Source organism: Pan paniscus, chromosome 15, assembly GCF_029289425.2.
Source record: "Pan paniscus chromosome 15, NHGRI_mPanPan1-v2.0_pri, whole genome shotgun sequence".
In the NCBI taxonomy this organism is placed as follows: domain Eukaryota; kingdom Metazoa; phylum Chordata; class Mammalia; order Primates; family Hominidae; genus Pan; species Pan paniscus.
Window position 1 is genome coordinate 78,305,935 of NC_073264.2, and position 24,144 is coordinate 78,330,078.

Genomic DNA, 24,144 nt, shown 5'->3' on the forward strand with positions numbered 1-24,144 from the left:
CCTCTCCCTCTTACCCAGGTCCCCAAGCATAGCCAATGTGTCTCCACGTTGTGTTGCTTTGACCTTCCCAGCTTTCTTTCTCTCCATCCCTCCTACCATCCCCTGGTCCAGGCCTCCATCAGCCTCTTGCCTGGACAACTGCAGTAGCTCTAACTGATCCCTTTAGGTCCACACTCTAGGGCCCTTATCCATTTTCCACCTGCATCCAGAGAGATTCCCCTGCCTGGGGACATATATTCTGCTGCAGAGACCTTCACTGTCTTCCTAGGGCCTGTGGAATCAATTGCAGATGCTGTGCCGTGGCCTGGTAGTTTGGTCCATCCTCCCTTACTCCTCCCAACTCCCCTATCCCTGCCACATGAGTCCACCTTTTAGCTTCTCAACAGGGCCACCTGCTTCCCTCCACCAGCCCTTTCCCAGGCTCTTCCCTCTCCCCCTTCCCCAGTGGCCCTTCTCTGAGTCACTCACCTTTTGTTGAGATTTCAGCTTAAGCACACTTCCCCAGGGAGCCCTGACCACCCCTCCTGAGTCCAGATCTCTTGTTATATAGCCACAGAAAATGCATTCCTTTTCTTCAACATTTTTAACCCTGTCTGTAACGATCCCTCATCTGCAAGATCAGTCTAGTGTGTCTGCTTTCCACAGGCCTTGAACTTGGATTTGCTCACCACTGCACCCCACATCCAATCCAGCCTGCCATGTACTTAGCATCTGATGCATATTTGTCAGTTGCGCTAAGTAAGCGGAGCCAAATTCCTTCCATTGTCATCCCTCGAGAGGCGGGGTCCTTCACTTGCTAGAATCTGCCCTCTCCAAAGTGCAGAGCCTCAGACAAGTGACTTCATCTCTTGAAGGCTTCCTGGATAGAAAAAAGGCAGCAACATCTACCTTGCAAGGTGGCTCGCAGGTTTATTCTTAGAAATATCACTTTGATTTTTTTTTCTTGTTACAATGACAAAAAAAGTTTTATTTTTAAAAATCTAAGAAGATAAATCCTTATGGCAGCAGTGAGGGGGACAAACTGAAGAGGGCGTAAATTAAATTAAATGGAGAACAGAGAGTTCAGTGAGGTGGCCCCCACAGTGTCCAGTCAGGATGGGGAGCCTTAAGCCAGAGCCAGGTGGTGTGGGTGAAGAAAATGGGTCTCACCATGGTTCCCTGAGCAAGTTGGGTCAGGTACTGTTACCCCCAGGTGGCGGGGGCTCAGATAGGTGAAGTGAACTGACAGCTGTCACTCTGTCACGTCAGCTGAGCTGGCTCCTGGGAACTGCAGCCCTGTATCTGCCTCTCATGTGGCTGTTCAGCTGCTGAGCTTTCTGAATGGTTTATGCCTTCAGAGCGATAATGTGTACTCAGGGGAGGGAGTGTGTGTGTGTGTATGTGTGTGCACACACACATGAGAGAGACAGAGAGAGAGAGAGAGATCCACACAGGATATTCATGGCCACGCTTCTACTCATGACCTCTGCCCTTTCCTGGATGACCCATCCTCTGTCTATTCCAGTATACACCTGTGCACCTGTAGTGGAAGGGGCAGAAACACATTCCCAGGAAGATGTGTCCCCAGTGGTACCTAATCATGAGGGACCATCAAGAAAGCTACTTGTTCCCTTAGTCAGTTGCACCCTGTTTGCCCAGCTGAGCCATGGAGACAGACTCTTCATGCAGGAGGGGTGGCTGGACCTCTCTCGGCCCAGCTCTGCTTTGCTAGTTACCCCTCCCTGGGGATGCTCCCCACTGCTGCTGCCACCACCGTGCTATTTCCCTTCCTTGCTCTGGCTCACACCTGAACATTTATCCTTAATTTAGCTCCCCAGGGCATAGCTGGAGGAATGTCCTGCTGTGAACACCCTCGAGTGGCCATTGTCACCATCAGCCAACCCAACACAGGGAAGGGGACTTAGAAGGTGGGACTTATGCCGAGGGGAGCAAGGGACTTCTATTTCTTTTGTGCCTTCTCAAAAGGAAGCAACGAGGACAGGCAAAAAAGAAACAGATGTCCTTTGCTCCCCTCGGCATAAGGCCCGCCTTCTAAGTTTCCTTCCCTGTGTCGGGTTGGCTGATAGTTGCTTCCTTTTGGGAAGTACCTCTTCCCCAGTCCATGTGGTTCCGGAGGACTATCAATCAAGAGGTCTGCCTCGTTCACAGAAGTGCACATGACCCAAATGGGGCCAATCTAGAGCTGTAACCTTGTGCAAGGTTTTGCTAAGTCCTCTGGGATCCTAGAAGGAAGCAGGCACCAGAGTAACTTCACCAGCTACCAGAGCTGGCAGCTTTTAGAGCTGCAGGCCCCACCCCCCTCTCTTACACACCGTTCCAAAGATGACTCTCTCTCTAGTCCCCCACCAATCTCCCCATGGCTAAGGCCACCTTTCCCCACCACCCAGAAACTCCAGACAGCAAGACCCCAAGAGAAAGGCATCAACAGGACAGGACCCTCAGCACATGACATCAAAGATGCCACCAAACCACGCCAGGTTTCATGATGTTTACTGAGGTGCAGGAATTCAGAGGGAAAGAGACCTTCTTCCTTGCAACACCCATATCAATCCCCTTAAGGGATTTTTTTTTTAATTTTAATAAGTGGGGTCTTGCTGTGTTGCCCAGGCTGGACTCAAACTCCTGGGCTCAAGTGATCCATCTGCCTCAGCCTCTTGAGCTGCTGAGATGACAAGTGTGAGCCACCATGCCTGGCTTCCTTAAGGAAATTTTAATTGGCCCCACTTGGGTAAAGTTCCCATTGGCCAGTCAATCACTGGAGGCAAACTCCCACTCGGACAGAGTAAGAGTAGGAGCCCACTGGACCACACGCATCCAGTGAAGGACATTTCCAGAAGGAAGCATGAAGGACAGACAGAGAGCAACAGACGTTCACCCCAGAAGCAGTCACTTCTCCCCCTCCAGTTCAAGGGTCACCTTCTAAACCCCATTTCCTATAACAGGAGGGCAGAGATGTCCACTCATTTCCAGGGAAGCATCTCCCTCCACAGTCACCACTGGTTCCCAGCTGAGCCTTCAGAATCTTTTTCCCAGGAAGGAGGCCCCGGACACTGCCGCGGCTGCCTCAGATGACCCGGCCACCTGGGTTCCCAGAGCTGGGCAGGGCAGGCCAGGGCCTGGGTTTTCTCACAGTTTCTCTCCTTTCCCCCCAGGGATTCTGTTCCTGGTTCTTCAACAGCATAACAATGAAGTAAGTGCCCGGGCTCTGTGAGCTTGTGACCATGTTGCCTTGGGGGTGGGGGGTGGAGGCTCCTGGAAAAGTTAGCAGCCCCCAGCCTGGGAAGACAGGGCCTGAGCTCCGTATCCTCCCCGCCACCTCAGCCCATTACCAGTGAAGGATGCTTTCCTGGGGTACAGTTGGTGAAGTGAGAACTGGGCACAGCCCACTGCCCCTGTTATCTCTGCCTCAGTCCTTAGGGAAGGACCACTTTTAATAGCTGAATCATTACTCGCGTGCTTATAGAAATGCTTCTGTGAACTCCACACCAGGAAAAAGAAACCCTTCCTTTGTGCTATCTGCTTGATTTCTGTGAACATCATTCAACATATCATGTGTTCGCCCTTCTGCCCAAGCAAACATCGGGCAGAAGGGCAGGCCTCGCTCGGCCTCAGTGCCTGGAGAGCAGAGGGGCAGCCCTTGCCCACCTCACCTTGTGGGTTTCTTGAATGCCAGACCCCACTTTGCAAGCAAGCAGCCCCCAAGTCACCTGTTTTCTCCTGCAAGCCGACCTCAAGTTACCTGTTTTCTCCTGATTCCCCAACACCAGCCAGACGCTTCAGCAGAGCAGACACTTACCAGAACTCTATGTTCCCACTGCGTAGGCATACACACATGCACACTCATACATACACGCACACGTGTGCACACAGCTCTGCCTCCACCTCAGACCCCACACACTCATGGACTCTCCTTCAATGTGCTCCATCTGTCCTGTCCTGCCCATCCTTTAAACCCCTCCACCCCACCCCTACCCAAAGACTCCTATCACAGAGGCCCCTCTGTCAGGGACCCAGCATCTGGGAAGGCAGGAAGGCAGGGCATTGCACCGTGCATCCAGCACCCCTTGAGAGCAGTGTCATAGAAGACAGTTTAATGCGTTTACTGAGCAGCAATAAGTCAAGCAGAGTCCCCGTGCACAAACCCATGCAGTCTGGTTGGAGAAACAAAGGTGAACAAGACTCCCTTCGTAGCATTCAGAATGGGAGGGTTATAATTGCTGTGCAGATGGCATCTGGGGAAGAGAGAAATGAATTCCAACTGGAAAAGTATAGTTTTGAGCCGGGCATTGGAGGACAGGAAGAGTTCCGACAGGCGCGATGTGGGATGTGGAGGGCACATCAGAAGTAAAGGACTGTGTGAGCCAGTTTGTTGCAGAGATGAGTAGGGTGTGCACAGACATGGTAAATCTGGTGTGACTAGAAGCAAGGTTTCATGGTAAGTGTGGCGGGGGAGGGTAAAAGATTGGGCTGGAAGGATCAGTTGGGATTTTTTTTTTTTTTTTGAGACAGAATATCTCTCTGTCACCAGGGTGGTGTGCAGTGGCACAATCTCAGCTCACTGCAACCTCCGCTTCCTGGGTTCAAGCAATTCTCCTGCCTCAGCCTCCCGAGTAGCTGGGATTAGAGGCACGTGCCACCATGTCCTGCTAATTTTTGTATTTTTAGTAGAGACGGGGTGTCACCATGTTGGCCAGGCTGGCCTCGAACTCCTGACCTGAGGTGATCCACCTGCCTCAGTCTCTCAAAGTGCTGGGATTACAGGCATGAGCCACCGCACTGGGCCTCAGCTGGGACCTTGGCTGGCATACTGAGAATCTTGGGCTTTCATCTAGAGACAGTAGAGAGCCAATTAGTATTTTTAAGCTGGAAACTCAGAACAATATATGTGTGTAGGCAGAAGTATGGAGAGTGAATGGCATTAGAGAAAGTCCAAAGTCAAGGTGAGCAGTTAAGGAGGCTATTCCAATGGTCGAGGTGGGAGGTGCTAGTGACCTCAACCGGGGCAGTGACTAGAGAAACAATGGGAGGGGAAGACGGGAGGGAGATCATAAGGCTACAGTCAGTAGGTTGTGGCCTAGTTAAGAAAGAGGGAGAAATTGAGGTCTGGTTTCTGGGGAGGGTAGTAATGCCATTAGGTGGGAGAGGAAACACAAAATGATGAGATGTAGTCAGGGCAAGTATGCAAGCCGACAAAGGAGCTGTTGAAAAAACAAGATTGAAGCCTAGGAGAAAGGTCAGAGTTAGAGATTTCAACTTGGGAGATGGTGCATGGAGGCTGTAGTTGAAGTCATGGGAGCAGATGGGTCATCCAAGGATGTAAGACCAGAAGCGGCCCAAGGGAGTGCCTCATCGAGGCAGGAGGAAGAGGCATCCTCTGGGCTGGACTCAGTGAAGCCAGGCCAGGACAAGGCTCCCCTCTAGGGTGGGGCGACCCAGAAACCTCTAGTGCTACAGAGGTGGAGTAGAATGGGGGCTGAGGAAAGGACATTGACTTTGGTGAGTTGGGTCTCTGTTGGGAGGGCAGGCCGAGGATAGGATATCCAAGACACAGAGGCAGAGAAGGAAGGTCACCTTTTTCCAGAGGTGCATGGAAGGAGGGAAGTGAAGCTACTGGAAGGAGGAGGGAAAACAGGTCAGGGAACAGATCAGAGAGTGGATCCTTGAGGAGCTGTTTTATTACAGAGGAACCAACAAGCACTTGAGCCTGGTTGTAGTTTACAGGGAAGAGGTGTGGGTGGACGCAGGTGGATGCAGAGAGAGGAGGATGCCGAAGATGAGAGAGCAGAACAATGGATCCAGCACGTCTTCAGAAAGAGGTGGAAGGAAGGGAAGCAATGAGAGCAGAGACAGAGAATTAATTGTGAGTAGGAAGAAGGGCGATTGGCTGGAAGGTCAGGGTGGGGCACTTACAAGAAAGATGGAGAAAGGAAACAGGCCTAGTGGTGGAGGCAGGAATTCCTGGCCCAGGAAGAGAATTCTAGTGCTCTCAGTGCCATCCAGTCCTGTCCAGCCCTCTGCCCTCTCCACCTGATTGGAGGCTCCTGGACCTCACCCCGCCTCAGGCAGTGCAAGAGGACCTTCCCCCGCTCTCCAGAAGTTCTCATCCATTCCACTTCTGGCATTTCATTCTCAATTCCAGGGAGGGAAACGTTTAGCCGCTCAAAGTTAAAAAATCAAGAGCTCTAAATAATTCCTCAAATGAGAACATTGAAAACCTTGAAGGTGTGCTTTTTGTAGTATTGTTTAAAAATAAATCTTTTTTTTTTTTTTTTTTTTTTAAGACGGAGTCTCACTCTGTCGCCCAGGCTGGAGGGCAGTGGTACGATCTCAGCTCACTGCAACCTCCGCCTCCCGCGTTCAAACAATTTTCCTGCCTCAGCCTCCCAAGTAGCTGGGATTACAGGCATGTGCCACCATGCCTGGCTAATTTTTGTATTTTTAGTAGAGACAGGGCTTCACCACGTTGGCCAGGCTGGTCTTGAACTCCTGACCTCAAGTGATCTGCCCATCTTGGCCCCCCAAAGTGCTGGGATTACAGGCATAAGCCACTGCACCCGGCCTTAAAAATAAATCTGAATCCCAGACCGGATGCTAGTTTTGCATACAACCTACAATCCTGACAAGGGGGCAGGGGTGAGTAAACCATGGTGTGTCCACCAGTGGAGTGGGGAGGCCTGCATGGTGCTGAGCATGAACCAGTGCTCCATCAACAGAGGCCACTGTCACCATTACGTAAAACCATCGGAAAATGCTTGAGATTAAATGCCAAGCAAAACAGCAGTGCATCAAATGCTTTTTATAACTATAATCACCAAGTAAAATGAGCACAACAAGAAAATAAAGGAGGTTGGGCACGGTGGCTCACACCTGTAATCCCAGCACTTTGGGAGGCCAAAGCGGGCAGATCATTTGAGATCAGGAGTTTGAGACCAACCTGGCCAACATGGTGAAATTCCGTCTCTACTAAAAATACAAAAATTTAGCTGGGTACACACCTGTAGTCCCAGCTATTTGGGAGGCTGAGGCAGGAGAATCACTTGAATCTGGGAGACAGAGGTTGCAGTGAGCCAAGATCATGTCACGCACTCCAGCCAGAGCTATAGAGTGAGACTCTGTCTCAAAACAAACAAACAAACAAAAATTAAGTCCAAATGCTTATTATTATCATTATTATTATTTTGAGACAGGGTCTTGCTCTGTTCCCCAGGTCACCCAGGCTGGAGTGCAGTGGCATGATATTGGCTCACTGTAGCCTCAACCTCCCAGGCTCAAGCGATCCTCCTACCTCAACTTCCAGACTAGCTGGGACTACAGGCACATGCTACCACACCCAGCTAATTTATATATATATATATATATAGAGAGAGAGAGAGAGAGAGAGAGAGAAGAGATGGGGTTTCACCATGTTGCCCAGGCTGGTCTCGAACTGCTGGGCTCAAGCAATCCACCTGTCTCCGCCTCCCAAAGTACCAGGATTACAGGCGCAATCCACCATGCCCAGCCGCAAATGCTTTTTAATCATTGTCTTAGGTTCAATGAGATTGTAGATGAATTATTTACTTCTCTTTCATATTTTCCAAAGTTTCTATGAGCACTTGTTGCTTTTAAATTGTTTAAATTGAAGTATAGCATGCACATGGAAAAGTGCACACCAAAAAATGTACAGCTCGGCCCGGCATGGTGGCTCACGCCTGTAATCCCAGCACTTTGGGAGGCCGAGGCAGGCGGATCCCCTGAGCTCAAGAGATCAAGATCATCCTGGTCAACATGGTGAAACCCCGTCTCTACTAAAAAATACAAAAAATTAGCTGGGCGTGGTGGCGCACACCTATAGTCCCAGCTACTCGGGAGGCTGAGGCAGGAGAATCACTTGAACCTGGGAGGAGGAGGTTGCAGTGAGCCAAGATTGTGCCACTGCACTCCAGCCTGGGCAACAGAGCAAGACTCTGTCTCAAAAAAAAAAAAAATGTACAGCTCAGTCATCACAAAGCTAAGGCTGTGCCACCATCATCCTGATCCACAACTAGAACATTGCCGATACCCAGCAGCTCTCTTCCTGCCCCCCAACCTTCATCTCCATCTCATTCTAACTCTATAGCTCAGTATTGCCTATAGCCGAACTTTATGTTTGAAACCACACAGTATGTGTTGTTTGTGCCTGGTAACTTTTACTCAGCATTGTGTTTGTGAGGTTCAGGTATGGGTCATTCATTTTTATTGCTGTGTAACAGGGGTCCCCGACCTCCAGGCCACAGATCGATACCTGTTAGGAACCTGGCCGCGCAGCAGGAGGTGAGCGAGCATTACACCTGAGCTCCGCCTCCTGTCAGATCAGCGGCGGCATGAGCTTCTCATAGGAGCACAAATCCTATTGTGAACTGCACATATGAGGGGTCTAGGCTGCCTGCTCCTTATGAGACTCTAACTAATGCCTGATGATCTGAGGTAGAACAGTTTCATCCCAAAATTATCTGCCCCCCCACCACCCCACACCCAGGTCCATGGAAAAAATTGTCTTCCACAAAACTGGTCCGTGGTGCCAAAAAGGTTAGGGACCACTGCTGTCTAGTATTTCATGATTTATATGTCACAGTTCTTGTGTCCATTTCACCTTGATAGACATGTAAGTTGTTTCCAGTTTGAGGACGTTACAAGTAATGCATCTGTGAAATTTTTATACATGTCTCTAGGTACACATGTCATGCATTTCTGTTGGGTATAAACCTAGGAGTGAATTGCTGGGTCATAGAATGTGCATGTATTCCATTTCAGTAGATAATACCAACTGTTCTCCAGTGTAACTGGGCCAGCATATACACCCATGAGAGCAGGAGAACTCCCAGCGCCCCACACTCTCACCAACACTTAGTGTTGTCCAACTTTCCAACTTTGGCAAATCTGGCAGTGTGGAGTGATAGCTCATTATCTCGTCATGGGTTTCAGGTGTTCCTTTTTTCCTAATAGAGTGCCTCTCAGTACCACGAGTGCTTTGTCTGGTGCCTGCACCATAGCAACCACTCAAAATGTTTGAAGAAGTAATAAAAGGATGAATGCATGCTCTATTTCAAGAGTGTTTCTGGATTCCTGAGTGTGTATCTGTAACAGAGCCCCTATCTTTGATATGTCTGTGAAATTCAGTTAAAGTATACTTCAAGGATAACCGAGGCTTTGAGATATAGGGCAATTTCGAAGTTGCCTTATATATGAGATACAGAGATAGTAAAAAAAAAAAAAAACTTGGGGAGGGGGTGATCATTTTCTGCCCTTCCCTCTACCTCCCCGCAACAAGTGGTGGCCATGCTGGCTCCTGAGGCACGTCCTTGTCTGTGTGTCTCTTCCAGGGACGAGGATCTGATTAACAAGTGTGGGGACGACGCGCGCATCTACATCGTGTTCCAGTACCACCTCATCATCTTTGTGCTCATCATCTGTATCCCCTCCCTGGGCATCATTTTGCCCATCAACTATACTGGATCTGTTCTGGGTAGGCAAAGCTCAGCTGGCCCTGGGGCAGCAGCTGGACCTGAGAGGCAGCCAGGCAAGCCAGTCAGGGCTGGGGTTGAGGGTCTAGACATCTATTTTAATCCTGCCTCTGGGAGTTTGTTGTTATGTGAACTTGAACAAGCCATGCTTCGCTTCTCTCATGTGGAGACTGGAGACGATTCCTCCTTTGTCACAGGTTTGGCCCAGAGCCTGACACACAGCAGGCACATAGTATTAATTCAGTTTGGAACTGAGTGTTCATTCATGGCCCCACTCTGGCTGGGCGTTCCTGGAGACCCTTTTGTGACATGTGACCCACTGCAAAGATCCCTGAACCCACTCTGTTGGACATAACACCATAGGTGCAGAATTTGTCTTGTAGGACCTCTACTCCCACTCATTGGAACAGGGTGAGCCCTTTGGAGGGAACAGCATTGTGGATGAGACCTTGGCTTCCAAAACAGAAAAATCATGGCTCCACAATGTTTACCCACACCTGCTCCCCAGAAAATACCTTTGCCTAGCTAGTATGTTATTTTATTTTATTTTTTATTTATTTATTTATTTATTTATTTATTTATTTATTTATTTATTTATTGAGACAGAGTTTTGCTATTGTCGCCCAGGCTGGAGTGCAATGGCGCGATCTCAGCTCACTGCAACCTCTGCCTCCCGGGTTCAAGTGATTCTCCTGCCTCAGCCTCCTGAGTAGCTGGGATTACAGGCACCCGCCCCCACACCCGGCTAATTTTTGTATTTTTAGTAGAGACGGGTTTTCACCATGTTGGCCAGGCTGGTCTCAAACTCCTTACCTCCAGTGATCCGCCCACCTTGGCCTCCTAAAATGCTGAGATTACAGGCATGAGCCACCGCACCTGGCCACTAACATGTGATTTAACCTTGTATATGGCAAATCAGTCTCCCGAGCTTCACTTTCCTCAACTGTCTTAGGGATTGGGAGATCACATGCCACATACCTATACAGTGTTTGATATACATAGTAGGTGCTCAATGAATAGCAGCTAGTATTTCATTTAGAATCATGAAGCTGAATGGAGCTGTATGAAGACTGTACAACTGGGTGGTGCAGAATAGCACCGTAAATGCCCCAGGGGCAACCAGCTTTCCCCTGATTCCTCAGGTTTCTACCTGTTCATCCTTGGCCAGAGGTAGACCTTAATTAATTCAGTTTAGCACACTGAGTGTCCGTGCCACCAAATGCCACTACTAGAGTAATATCTGAGTCTTGTCTCATCCTAAGAGCTGGTATGTTGGCAGTGATAATATCATGCAGGATTTTTAGACACATTTTATAAGGGGGTGTCTGAACCGTCAAACTAATGCACATAGCCAGAAGGATTTCCTCTGAATGAGGCAGTGTTGCCTTTTCTGGACGTTGCCAGTGGTAATAGTGTTGCTAATTTCATCATTCTGCTCGTGGCTGGATGGCTGGTGCCTCCAACAAGCATTCACTAGGTGTCCATTATGTGCCAATTATGCCCTGGAGATACCACACAAAGAAGTGTTCTCGCTTTCCTCCCAAGAGCCCCAGTCAGCAGTGCCAGGGAAAAGAGGCCCCTGACGTTTTTGTTAAAAGTTGGGGAGAAGCTCTGGGGAACCGGAAGGAAGAGGAGGTCAAAGGCAAGCATCTCCAGACCCCACGCATTTGTCCAGGAACCTTGAATTCTGGCGCCCCCAGCAACTGAGGAGCCAGGCTCGAGGTCAGCAACTTCTTTCTCTTTCAGACTGGAGCAGTCACTTTGCTCGGACCACCATTGTCAATGTCTCCACAGAGTAGGTACCTGATCTTAACCTCCCATTCCATTGGCTGGGGGTGTTGGTGTGGACAGGAGGTCTAACATGTCAGTTTGTAACATGGGCAGCGTTTTGCTGATAAGAAAGGCCTGGTTTCCCTGGGAACCGGGTCCTGAGTGAGATGCCAGAAGCTGCATCCTCTCGGTGGGGCAGGACTCTCGGTGTGAGATGAGGCCCTGTGTCCTCATCTGTCATGAGTGGAGCTGCCCAAACTGGCCACTCATGAAGATGTGGAGAAATGGTCCTATTTGCTTAGTGTACCCAGATCCCAAGAGGCAGAGACCATGTGCTGAAAGAGATTGAAGATTGTTTTCCTGCCACCAAGAGGTTCCAGTCAGCCGTCATATACCCGAGTGAATCATGTGCCTGACAGTCCCCCTCAGAGTCCCACAGCAGACTCATGCCCCACTTCTGCCATTAACTGGCCCTAGGTCTGAAGCAGTGCACCCCCAACACTGAGCTTCAGTCCTTATTCATGTCCGTCATTGGGGAAGAGCTGGTGGACATGCTCTCTAAGCTCCTTCCCCTCACAGGCCAAGAACCTGTGGGTTTCAACATCAGCCGACCTGACTGGAGGCCATATCTATTTGCCCCGAGCCAAATGTGGCCCCGTTGGTCCATGCCATGGCCCAGGTGTCTAGGCCAGCTTGGCTGATTCCTGACAAAGCTGCAGAAGCAGTTCCAGCAAGTGTGAGTGGGGTTCACACACCCCTGCCCCACCTCGCCTCCCCCAACCCCTATCCCTCTGCCCCTGCTCTCCTGCAATACACCTTGGAGCAGACTGGCTTAACCCAAACTCTGAAATGAGCGGAAAGGGGCTATGGCATCCTCTCACCTCTGCTTTGACCATATCCTCCCCTGAGGATGCCAACCAGAGCAGGGATATCGGCTCCTTCCCGAGGCCCATTGCTGGCCCGAGGTACCTACATCTTCCCAACAAAAAGTGAATTCTAGTAGAACAGCAAAAAGCCATCAATCTCCATGAATCTATCCTGGCAGAGAGCTGGAGCATTCTGTAGAGACCATGTAGCCTTGCCCCTCTGTGGAAACTGAGGGTGGAGCAGCATGGTGGATCCACCATCATAGCAGATGGCAATGGCGTGTGAGGTGCCAGGCACCAGGGGTATTTTGAAACAAGGTGACCTTTCTCCCCTCTAACCATGTAGAATAAAGTGGGCCCTATTTCTGAGTAGCAATCCTAGCCAGGTGCTTTGGGATGGCATCATGTGGGTTGAAAGCAGGGATGGCAAACATGGTCCAAGTGCCACGACTCTCCTACCCCAGGGGCGGTGCTGCAAACCGTCTGGTCCTCCTCCCCCGAGGCCTGCAGGTAACGCAGGTTCTTCCTCACTTGGTCTGCTGTGCAACCATGGGGGCCTGAGCCACAGCAGCTGGCAGGATGGCGTAGCAGTGATGAATCTAAGTACTTCAGCAGCTCTGGGCTCACCTCCCAGCGCACCATTGCTACAGTGACCTTGGGAGGGTCACCGACCCTCTCTCACCCTCCTTTCCCTATGAGTGAAGTGAAGATAACCACATGCATGGCTATGTGTGTGGTTGAGTCTAGTGAGAAAATGCACACCATGCACTAAGTCCCACCTGGATCTGGCTCAGAGTAAACACTCAATAAACGTTCCCCCCCATGAGCTGGAGCAAGACCCCTTCTCACCACTGATGCCCCTTCCAAGGCACCTGAGTGTCTGGACTCCAAGAAGGTGTTCCTGGAAAGACTGCATGTGGGCTGGGAGAGGGGGGTCCAGGGAGATTGTGATCGGTGGGAGGGGAGGGTCTGAGAAGACTGCAATGGATGGGGAGATATTTGGGGAGACTGTGATAGGTGAGAGGGGAGGATCCAGGGATACTGTGATGGGTGGGAGGGAGACCTGGGAGACTGTGATGGGTGGAAGGGAGGTGTTCAGGGAGCCTGAGATGGGTGGGGGTGTCCTAGGAGACTGTAACTGGTGGGACAGATCCAAGGAGACTGTGACCATGACCGGTTGGGGGGTCCACGGAGACTGCAATGGGTGGGAGGATCTGGGGAGACTGTGATGGGTGGGAGGGAGCAGGGAGCCCTAGGAGACTGTGATGGGTGGGGAAGGTGTCCAGGGGGACTGCAGTGGGTGGGGGTCTGGGGAGACTGTGGTGGGTGGCGGGTATGGGGAGACTGTGGTGGGTGGCGGGTATGGGGAGACTGTGATGGGTGGGGGTATGGGGAGACTGTGATGGGTGGGGGGTATGGGAAGACTGGTGGGTGGGGGGTATGAGGAGACTGTGGTGGGTGGGGGGTATGGGGAGACTGTGGTGGGTGGGGGGTATGGGGAGACTGTGATGGGTGGGAGGGAGCAGGGAGCCCTAGGAGACTGTGATGGGTGGGGGAGGTGTCCAGGGGGACTGCGGTGGGTGGGGGTCTGGGGAGACTGTGGTGGGTGGGGGGTATGGGGAGACTGTGATGGGTGGGGGCATGGGGAGACTGTGATGGTAGGGGGAGTCTAGGGAGACTGTGATGGGTGGGGGTCTGGGGAGACTGTGGTGGGTGGGTGGTATGGGGAGACTGGTGGGTGGGGGGTATAGGGAGACTGTGATGGGTGGGGGTATGGGGAGACTGTGATGGGTGTGGGTATGGGGAGACTGTGGTGGGTGGGGGGTATGGGGAGACTGTAATGGATGGGGGTATGGGGAGACTGTGATGGGTGGGGGTATGGGGAGACTGTGGTGGGTGGGGGGTATGGGGAGACTGGTGGGGGGGTATGGGGAGACTGTGATGGGTGGGGGTATGGGGAGACTGTGGTGGGTGGGGGGTATGGGGAGACTGGTGGGGGGGTATGGGGAGACTGTGATGGGTGGGGGTATGGGGAGACTGTGATGGTAGGGGGAGTCTAGGGAGACTGTGATGGGTGGGGGTGGGGGGATACTGTAATGGGTTGGGGTCTGGGGAGACTTGGATGGTTGTGGAAGTCTGAGGAGACTGTAATGGGCTGGGGGGCCCCAGGAGACTGAGGGTAGGAGGAGGCCCAGGGGTCTCTGTGCAGTGGGCTCTGGGGAGCTCACAGGCTGACCTCACTGCTGCTGCCTCCCTCCCTGCAGGAGCAAGCTCCTGTGGCTGCATAGCCTGCTGTCCTTCTTCTACTTCATCACCAACTTCATGTTCATGGCTCATCACTGCCTGGGATTTGCGCCCAGGAATAGCCAAAAGGTAAGTAGCCTACAAAGCTGCTTCCCACTGTGGGAAGCTGGGGTCCCTCCCCACTGGGCTGACCACTCCCAACCCTCAGAGAAGCCCTCAGAGGGTCCAGGGAGACTGTGATAGATGGGAGGGGGCGGTTTCACCTGAGCAGGGGCCAAGCTTCCTCCCTTCAGTCCTAGTAACAATCACCTGGCCCCCACCTCTCACCCTTCTCCACCCTCTCACCCTCCTCCACCCTTCTCCACCCTCTCATGCTCTTCCACCCTCTCACCCTCTCACCCTCCATCCTCTCACCCCAGTGAAACTTTCAGACTGGTTGGTAAATAGCTGCTGCCCAGGTACCTCCTATCCCTGCCCCTCTGCTGCCCCGCCCCTCCCCAGGGACTCTTGGACTTCCCACCATCTGAAAACTAAAGGATTAACAAGGCCCAGTGGACCAGTGGGGGCCTCCATGCTAAGTGGTCTGGGCCCTGCTGAACTGCTGCTACTTAGTGTACCTGGCCCTGCCCACTCCTGCTAGGCCCATGCCTTGCCCTTCTGCAGTCTCTCTGAGATCAGAGACCCCCGTGTATCCCCACCGTCTCAGTTTGGGTGACCCCATCCAAGCAGACCCTGAGACTTGGAATGAGTAGCACTTGTTTATGGGAGGTGATCCCAGGAAAGGCCAGTAAGGGAGTGAGGATGCAAAGGCAACCAAAAAAAGGGAGCATGGAGGGGCAACTTACCACTGTGGGCAAGTGGAGCTTCATGACCGGGGAACTCTGGGAGCTGGTGTAGAGCACATGCCCCAGAATTTTCCTGGAGGTGAGCAATCGTGGGTATTTTCCACCAGCTCCCTGTCCACCGTTCATTGAGGGTTGCACTTGGGGGCTTTAACTCCTCCCCTACTTGGCCCTGCACAAAAGCTGAACATGCCCCAAGGCCGGGAAAGAGCAGTCGCAGTATTTGAAGCATGCTGCAGGTGTTGGTGTGCAGAGATGACTGACGGGGGGCCACGGGCAGGCACCAGCAGTGCCACCCATCTGGACCAGCACCCATGCTCTGCTGGGGATGGGCAAGAGTGAGGAGCATCCTTAGTTCCCGTCCTCAGCCTTTCAAAGGTTCAGTGGTGTGGAATCAGCTCCTTCCAGGCCATCCATTCAAAAGGACTGATTCACTTGAACCCACTCCAGAGTGCAAATCCACATTCCCTGAAAAGTGAACCCAAATGCTTCAGCCTGCCAGGCATGGAGGCTTGGTCACCCTTGACCAGTCTGGTGTCTGCTACTTCAGCTTTCCTTCTTGTCACCAGAAGCCTCTTTCAAGACCCCTGATTCTTGCAGCACAATTACCAGACTGTCATCTTAAAGGTGACGACCCAGGAAGATATTTCCCATTCACAGAATAAAGTGTGAAGTTTAGGGAAGCTTCCCTACCCTCTCCCCAGAGTCTTGTTTACTTCCCAACTCCCCGGCCCAGTCTCACGTGAGGGATTTCCCTAGCGATGTGAGGCTTTACGCTGGAACAGTGGAAGCTACAGGGAGAGCAGAAATCACTGTGGGGTCGCTCGGGCAGCTCTTTCCAATCATGGAGCTCTGATCCTCCACCCCAGCCTGATGGCAGCTTTCCAGTCCTTCCTCCCTTCACCACAGCAGTCCGGAGCAGGGCACCCACAGCTGGGCACAGAGGAGAACGGAAGCACAGTTGACCAACCTCAGAGCTGCCTGGCTCAGCTGGGACACTGTGGGCTAAGGCAGCTGGCACTTCCTTGGCCCACAGTGTCCCAGCTTGGCTTTGGCTTTCTTGGCTCTCTCAGCAAGGAGGCACTGGCATCAGCAGCCTGCTGTGAGCAGAAGGCCTGCTCTGAGCCACCAAAAGACTCAGGTATCTGGAATTCCTATGCAAGCACAGTCTTCTTTCTCCATTTTTATTATTCCCACCCAGGTCACAAGGACACTAATGATCACCTATGTGCCCAAGGACATTGAAGACCCAGAACTCATCATTAAGCATTTTCAGTAAGTGGGTTGGGGTAGGCCAAGGCGTGGATTGCTTCCTCCCCATAACCCCGCCTGGGTCCTCAAGTGGGTAGTGAGTTGGTGCAGGATGGTGGGACTGGGAGACCCCGGGGTGGCTCTCCCTGGACTCAGCTCAGGATCAGCTTTTTAGAATGGGGAGGGCCGCTGGAGCTGGAGCAGGGTGTCTGAAGTCAGGGACTTCCTGCATGGCATGGCTGTGATATGGGTGATGGGAATTTTTCTTTCTCCTGTTGCTTCAACTACTGAGCACAGGGAACCTTGGATCACAGCTATTTAGAGCAGATCATCTGGAGACATCCTTTGTGACCCCAAGTTCCTAGCCCCAAGGACACTGTTCACTGAGCTAATTATCTCTTCGTGAACAGCTCTCTCCTGGGTTCCCCAGTGGGTGGAGCTCCGCCCTTTTGCCCTGTTCTGAGTTGTGTAGGAAGGATTTGGCAGCTCTCAGATTGCCAAGGTTCAAACCCTGAGGTTCAGCTTTAGGAGCAGAGATGGAGTCTCCCATCCAGGAACACCAGGCAGCTGAGCCACCCAGCCCTCAGGGCCGACATGCTGGGCAGGGGGTAGGGGCAGCACATCCCCAATCCCACAGGCCGACTCAGCACCCATGTTTGTGGCTGCAGCGAGGCCTATCCAGGCAGTGTCGTGACAAGAGTCCACTTCTGCTACGACGTCAGGAACCTGATCGACTTGGATGATCAGAGGTGAGGCTGCAGCGGGGCCTTTTGGGGCCCAGGGTGGGGGTAAAAGGGGAGGATGGGGCTCTGCTGGCCCCTGACCTGCAGGTCCTTCTCCTGTTGCCCACTGCTGGCAGGCGCCATGCCATGCGGGGCCGGCTTTTCTATACAGCCAAGGCCAAGAAGACTGGGAAGGTGATGATCAGGATCCACCCCTGTGCCCGCCTGTGCTTCTGCAAGTGCTGGACCTGCTTCAAGGAGGTAACTGGCTTGAGCGTTGGGAGCACAGCAAGGGAGAGGTGGGGTCCTGGGGCTCTAGGCTCTGTGCCTTTGCCCGCACTGTTGGGCCCCAGGCCTTACTCAGGTCTGCTCTAGTGCTCCCCACCCAGCTCCTTCCTCCCCATCCACCATGTCCTGCCTCCCTGTTGAGATGGGAGCCTTTCTGGAGGCCACCTTCAGAACAATCCAGGGAAGCTTGCTGCTGTCTCCTTTCTGGTCTTGGATGGGAGAATGAGAGAGAAGGACCAGAGAAAACACAGCAGGCTACACGAGGCTGCCAGGCCTCAGGCTCCCAAAGAGACAGGACAGAAACATTTGAAGGCAACAGCCTGTCTTATCACCTGACCACTGTGGCTCAAAGAGGGCGTCGAGACTCAGACACCTGCTTCAGGACCACGCCAAACTTCTGCCAGCCCCGAGATTCACCCTCTCTCGTGGAAATGCGGCAAACACATTCTCTCACCTCTCTGGGGTCCACCCCAAGCCTGAAAGCCCCCGGGTACCCCTAGCTATGCCTCACTTTCCCCAGATCTAAGGGCAGGGGTGAATGGCAGTCATCGCCTCTTCTTGTTCTAGAGGTGGGACTTTGGAGGCCAGCCAGGGTCCTGGGCTCCTTGAGGTGCTTCAAGGCCACCACAATCCAGGGAGGCTTGAGTGGGGAGGAACCTCGTGACCAGGGAGGCCTTCCTGGGGCTCTGGCCCCAGCCCTGAAGGCTGCCTGCCACCTCAGGTGGATGCAGAGCAGTATTACAGCGAGCTGGAGGAGCAGCTAACGGACGAGTTCAACGCCGAGCTCAACCGCGTGCCGCTCAAGCGCCTGGACCTGATTTTTGTCACCTTCCAGGACTCCAGGATGGCCAAGCGGTGAGCACCAGGCAGGCGCCCCACCCAGCCCCAAGCATACCCCTGCTTCTCGGCACTCTCCTCCCTCTCCAACTCCAGTTTCCCCTTCTGCCTCCCCTGGGCCCTCCATGCTCGTCACAGGCAGCTGCCATCTGGCTCTCCAGTGGATGAGATGGCCGTACCTGCTTCCCCCAGCTGCTGGGACCCAGCCGGTCTCAAGGGGTGCCCAGGCCGGGGCTCCTCACTCCCTGTCCTTGCTTTAGCACAGAGGTGGTCAGAGAAGCCTTTGACCTCATGGTCCCTCTTCTGCCCTTGACAAGAATGACATCCCTTTTCCCTTTTTCTTTTTTTTTTTCTTTTTCTTTTTTTTCTTCTTCTTTTTTTTTTTTTTTTTGAGAGAATCTCGCTCTGTCACCCAGGCTGGAGTGCAATGGCACAATCTCAGCTCACTACGACCTCTGCCTCCCAGGTTCAAGCGATTCTCCTGCCTCAGCCTCCCAAGTAGCTGGGATTACAGGCGCCTGCCACCATGCCCAGCTAATGTTTGTATTTTTAGTAGAGACGGGGTTTCACCATGTTGGCCAGGCTGGTCTTGAACTCCTGACCTCAGGTGATCTGCCCACCTCGGTCTCCCAAAGTGCTGGGATTACAGGTGTGAGCCACTGCGCCCAGCTGACACACACATCACTCCCTCCTCACCATAAGACAGCGTCAGGATAGAGCAGCTCTGTTTGCCCTTCTCCTGCTGCAGGCCTCCCCTAATTCATAGCTCTACAGTCCCCTCTCTTCTCTGCCCCAGCCTCTGGCAGCCCATGCGTTGACAAGGAGTGAATTCAGTCCACTCTGGAATGTTCCAGAAGGATCCTTAGGACTGGGCCAAAGTCCTAAAGGAGCTCCAGAATTTATCTCTTAAGAACTGTGGGGGGCAGGGGGGGTCTTCTTTCTGGGGGAGGCTGATCCTGTACAGCACATTGTTCCCACCTACCCCAACCCTACAAAGGAAGAGCAGAACTACCTAGATTTTGCTCACAAACAATGGTACACAATTTTGCAAGTTCCTTACACTCTCAACTTTTTATCTGGCAAATTTGGTTACTGATATCTGTCCTGTTCACCTCCCGGAGGGTTGACAAGTGATATGCCTTCTATTCAGTTTCTGTGTTGTTTAAAACAATACACCTACCTAAGGTTATATTGTTCATTCTTTGAGACATTGCCATTTGGTAGAGAGGATCCGGGGCTTAATTACAGCAGAATATGAGCTAGCAAGCCAGAGGTGGGGCTCCAGCACCTGCTCCTCTTTGGTCACATCTCTAGGCACCTCGATTTAGTCATCTGTGCAATGGAAATGATACTGGTCATCAATTAGCACAGTGTCAAGCACACAGAAAGAACTCAATAATTAGTAGCTATTGATATTAAGATGAGGCTAAAAGTAGTACCTCCCTTATCAAATCTCAAATAAAGAGTGTGTCTATGTGCTGTCACTGCTGTTAAGGGGAAAGGCAGAAAAAGACCAACGTGGCACCTCTGCCCTGCCTGGGCAGTCTAGGCACCCTCAAATGCCCTTTCCTCCAGATACTGGGCCTTAGGAACTGTCCGCCTCTAAGGTCCTGAAGACATATCCAAGGCTTCAAGAATCCCCAGGAAGGGGATGAGCCCCCATCTGTAGGACCACCATTGTGGCCCTGAGCTCCTGGCATGAGACCCTCCTAAGCCCATTCCCCTACCCCCAGACCCACCTTTCTTCCTCTTCTCCCCTCTCTGCAGCGTCCGTAAGGATTACAAGTATGTCCAGTGTGGTGTGCAACCCCAGCAGTCCTCAGTGACCACCATCGTCAAATCATATTACTGGAGGGTCACTATGGCCCCACACCCCAAAGACATTATTTGGTAAGCCTCCTCCATCCCTCCCCTCTCCTCTGAGCTCCTCTGAGACTGAAGAAGGCAGCAGGACAGGGCCTTCTCTCCCCATGTCATTGCCCAACAGAGACTCCAAGGGGACTAAGTTCCATGCTCTCCTAAGCACCACAACCTGTGTGTACGCCCAGACTCATTCCCACAAGTGTGGGTGGCATCCAACCCTTAGCAAAAAGGTTTTTCCTGCAGAGGGAACTCAGGTCCATTTTTTTTTTTTTTTGGCTATATGCTCCGGATCCTTTATAAACGGTGTGACAGGGGACGGTCCAGGGTCCTGTTGCATGCAGGTCTGGGCCCAGGAGGCTGGATTAGACCAGGGCAGGCTGGGTCCACAGCTGGCCTGCAGCAAACAGCACATGGGCTCTAAGAACTGATGTCTCTAAATGTGCCTCCTTCTTCCATCCTTCCCCAGGAAACACCTGTCTGTCCGCCGCTTCTTTTGGTGGGCCCGCTTTATCGCAATCAACACCTTCCTCTTCTTCCTCTTCTTCTTTCTCACCACGCCTGCCATCATCATGAACACTATTGACATGTACAACGTCACCCGCCCCATCGAGAAGCTGCAGGTGCCTCCTCTGCTCAGGCCAGGCCTGGGGGCCCCAGGGAGATCAAGGAAGAATTCAGGCGAGGATGGGATGGGGGGGCCCCCTGGGAGGGGGCTGTGGAGCCCATACAGTGCGAACATTGTGGAGGTGGCCGTGGTGCAAATGGCGGGGTAGGGCTTGCTTTGTTCTAAAGGGATGAAGGTGGGTGACTGCCAGTCTTAGGGACCAGGGCTAGAGTGGGAAGGGAGAGTGGGGAGTCCACAGGCAGGTCCTGGGGTGAGTTGGAGGGGGTGTCGTCCTGTCAACATGGGCTCAGAGGTCTTCATGAACGGGGTCATCCCAGGCCAGCTTGGGGTCCAGAGGGTGTGGCAAGTGTGAGTGGCTCTGCTCTCTGCAAGTTGTCTGGGGCAGCAGGCTCCTGGTTTGTGTAGTAGGGTTAAAGGTGAGGAAGACTGAGGTAAGCCCCAACGCAGCCCTCTCAGAGAAGTGGGAGCTCAAGATCTGCCTCCACCTCCCTCATCTCTAGACACCTGCACTCCAGGCTGGGAGCCTTCAGCCCTGGAGGAACCATCTCTGAAGTTAGGGGATGCCTCCTGCTGATGGTGCAGGTCAGAGGGATCCTAGCCCATTTCCAAATTCTTTAGCCTCAAGACTGTTACTAGGAGCCTAGAAGGTCTCTTCTTCCATATTCTCACCATCCTCATTTCCAACAACACACATGTGCATGAGCACATGCACACACTCACACAAAGTCAACACACACGCATGCACACACACGCACACATGCACAGTCAACAGACGTGTGCATGCACGCACACACATACAGTCAACATGTGTGCATGCACACACACACACACACACACAAGTCAAGCCACACCACTTCTGCTGCTGATTTTTGTTCCCCTTTGTCAACTTTGTAATAGGCCCCAGACCCCACGCATCCTGGGAGGGCCACAGCTCTCCCTGGGGACTCCTCCATCCTCCCCTCCTCCCCCGCTCACATGTCATCACAGCAAAGGCAATTTGCTGGGGTTGCACTCCTGGCTAGCTCTGGCCTTAGGAGGAAGTCACTCAAGAAAGCTCAGGCTGCCGCTCCAGTGACCTCAGCATAGAAGGCCTAGCTGCTTGGGGACTCCACTTGACCTTGGGTGTCAGCCTCTGCCTGGCCAGGAAAGCCAGTGAGAAGGGCCAGGCCCCTTGCAGCCTCCAGGAGAGCAAGCCAGCCCTGGGAGTGAGTGGGAGGAGAAGAAGCAAGGGGAAGAGGATGCTTGCATTGACGTCTCTCCTGCCATCCTCCCCTCTCCCCCTGCAGAACCCAATTGTGACCCAGTTCTTCCCCTCGGTGATGCTCTGGGGCTTCACAGTGATACTGCCTCTGATTGTCTACTTCTCCGCCTTCCTCGAGGCCCACTGGACCAGGTGACCTGGGGGCCTCCTCTCGTAGCCCTGTGGTTTCTCCAGCCTCTTCCCCTGCCCTGGCTTCCCCGCCAGCCTGGCACTTGGGCCTCCCCTCTAGCCTAAGGAGAATTGATAAGGGATGGTTTTGATACCTGAAACCATCCCCAAAGACCAACAGATGTTCTGTCTTTGGAAGGAGGGTCTGGGTTGACTCTGGGCCCCTGGGTTGCTGAGATAGAGCCACTGTCTAAGAGTGTGGGGCCAAAGCCAAGCCCTCCTTGGGCTTCTCCCTCAGCCCCCAGCCATATCCTGAAGGCATGGAGCTGTAGGCATGAGCTAGGCAGTCCCAGGCATTCCATGCAGAAGGCACAGGAGGAAAGACTTGTGTGGGAATGTCAATAGAATGCTTTGGCCACACAGAGGGGCCCACAAACTCACTATGACTGTCATCACATATGGCCCACACCATGCCAACCTTTTACCCAATCAGGAGCATTCCTATTTGTTAGTCTTGATGGTTCTATGGTGGCTGCTCACTGGTTAGAAAGTATTTGCCATACCCTGGGCAGGTGGCAGTACTTTGGCTTGAAAGCTGCATGCATCTCAAAAGTTATTTTCCGCACCAAAAGTTCCTACTACTCCACCAGGCAGCAGCCAAAAGGTTTGTCCTAATGGAAATCCTTCCTGGCCTTTTCCTCTGGCCAAGAACAAGACTTATATTGATGACTGAAACTGCAGGGATTTTGAGTCTTCTTGGTAATGTCTCTTTAACACAGAGACATCAACTATATGGCACATCTGTGCCTTCCCATCCCTTCCCGTGCCCAGCACAGACATCACTAGTGGATCATGCTGTTCTTTCCTGCTGCTCCCAGATGCAGCACAGCTCACAGTGGTGTATGGAGGTGGCATCGGTATGCACAATTAAACCAATTTCCCAGCCCAGACCTCTACTCTGCATATGTCTGTATTAGCCAGTTTTCACACTGCTGATAAAGACATACCCGAGACTGGACAATTTATAAAAGAAAGAGGTTTCATTGGACTCTGTATTAGTCCATTTGCACTCTGCTGATAAAGACATACTCAAGACTGGGTAATTAACCTAGGAAAAAGGGTTTATTGGACTTACAGTTCCATGTGGCTGGGGAAGCCTCACAATCATGGTGGCAGGCAAGGAGGAACAAGTCACATGTTACGTGGATGGCAGCAGGCAAAGAGAGCTTGTGCAGGGAAACTCCCCCTTATAATACCATCAGATCTCACGAGACTTATTCGCTGTCATGAGAACGGCATGGGAAAGACCCACCCCCCATAATTCAATCATCTCCCACTGGGTCCCTCCCACAACATGTGGGAATTATGAGAGCTACAAGATGAGATTTGGGTGGGGACACAGAGCCAAACCATATCAGTGTCTCTCTTCCTCTGTATTACATAGTTAGGCCTTTGGTTCTTATTAGGCCACGTCCATTGATGAATATTAGGCCACATCTATTGATGAATATCTCTCTGTTTCCTTCTAGATCAAGTCAGAATCTGGTCATGGTGCACAAGTGCTACATCTTTCTGGTGTTCATGGTAGTCATTCTGCCCTCTATGGGACTGACCAGGTACCTCACTTCCAATTATCCCTTCCTTCTTAGCCAGGCTCTCTTAGAGTTAAGACCTCCTCTTTCAGATACTGTAGACCTGCCTGTGGTTGCTGCAAACCCACTCCTCAAAGACAGCCCCATGCCTGTCATGGGTGTAGCATGAGCCAGGCTTCCTGCAAACACTAACGTGTCAGCCATGAGTTCGGCCCGCATAGAGCTTATCATCTGGCTGGGGACACAAGGCGTGCTTACCAGTTGCCTGACAGCCCCACATGGGAACAACACAGCCAAAAAGCAGTAGAAATTCAGAAGAGGGAGAGAGTACTGTGAGAGAAATGAGTGAATATTGTGAGAGAAATGTCTGCTTACAGTTTTGCAAACTGGCCC

The 24,144-nt window shown here is 52.4% G+C and overlaps 1 protein-coding gene across 7 annotated transcripts in view; it reads left to right on the top strand.

Moving 5' to 3' along the window:
- The window catches only part of TMEM63C (transmembrane protein 63C), a 77,946-nt gene that overhangs the window by 40,722 nt on the left and 13,080 nt on the right, over nucleotides 1-24,144 (top strand). For all 7 annotated transcript variants that reach the window (XM_034937892.3, XM_034937893.3, XM_034937894.3 and 4 more), the window contains 12 exons: nucleotides 3,153-3,190; nucleotides 9,342-9,484; nucleotides 11,229-11,277; nucleotides 14,383-14,491; nucleotides 16,406-16,479; nucleotides 17,124-17,204; nucleotides 17,315-17,438; nucleotides 18,187-18,320; nucleotides 20,070-20,192; nucleotides 20,632-20,785; nucleotides 22,077-22,183; nucleotides 23,689-23,775. In XM_034937892.3, the coding sequence (XP_034793783.1) occupies nucleotides 3,153-3,190; nucleotides 9,342-9,484; nucleotides 11,229-11,277; nucleotides 14,383-14,491; nucleotides 16,406-16,479; nucleotides 17,124-17,204; nucleotides 17,315-17,438; nucleotides 18,187-18,320; nucleotides 20,070-20,192; nucleotides 20,632-20,785; nucleotides 22,077-22,183; nucleotides 23,689-23,775 (1,223 nt within the window). The remainder of the gene's footprint in view (nucleotides 1-3,152; nucleotides 3,191-9,341; nucleotides 9,485-11,228; nucleotides 11,278-14,382; nucleotides 14,492-16,405; nucleotides 16,480-17,123; nucleotides 17,205-17,314; nucleotides 17,439-18,186; nucleotides 18,321-20,069; nucleotides 20,193-20,631; nucleotides 20,786-22,076; nucleotides 22,184-23,688; nucleotides 23,776-24,144) is intronic.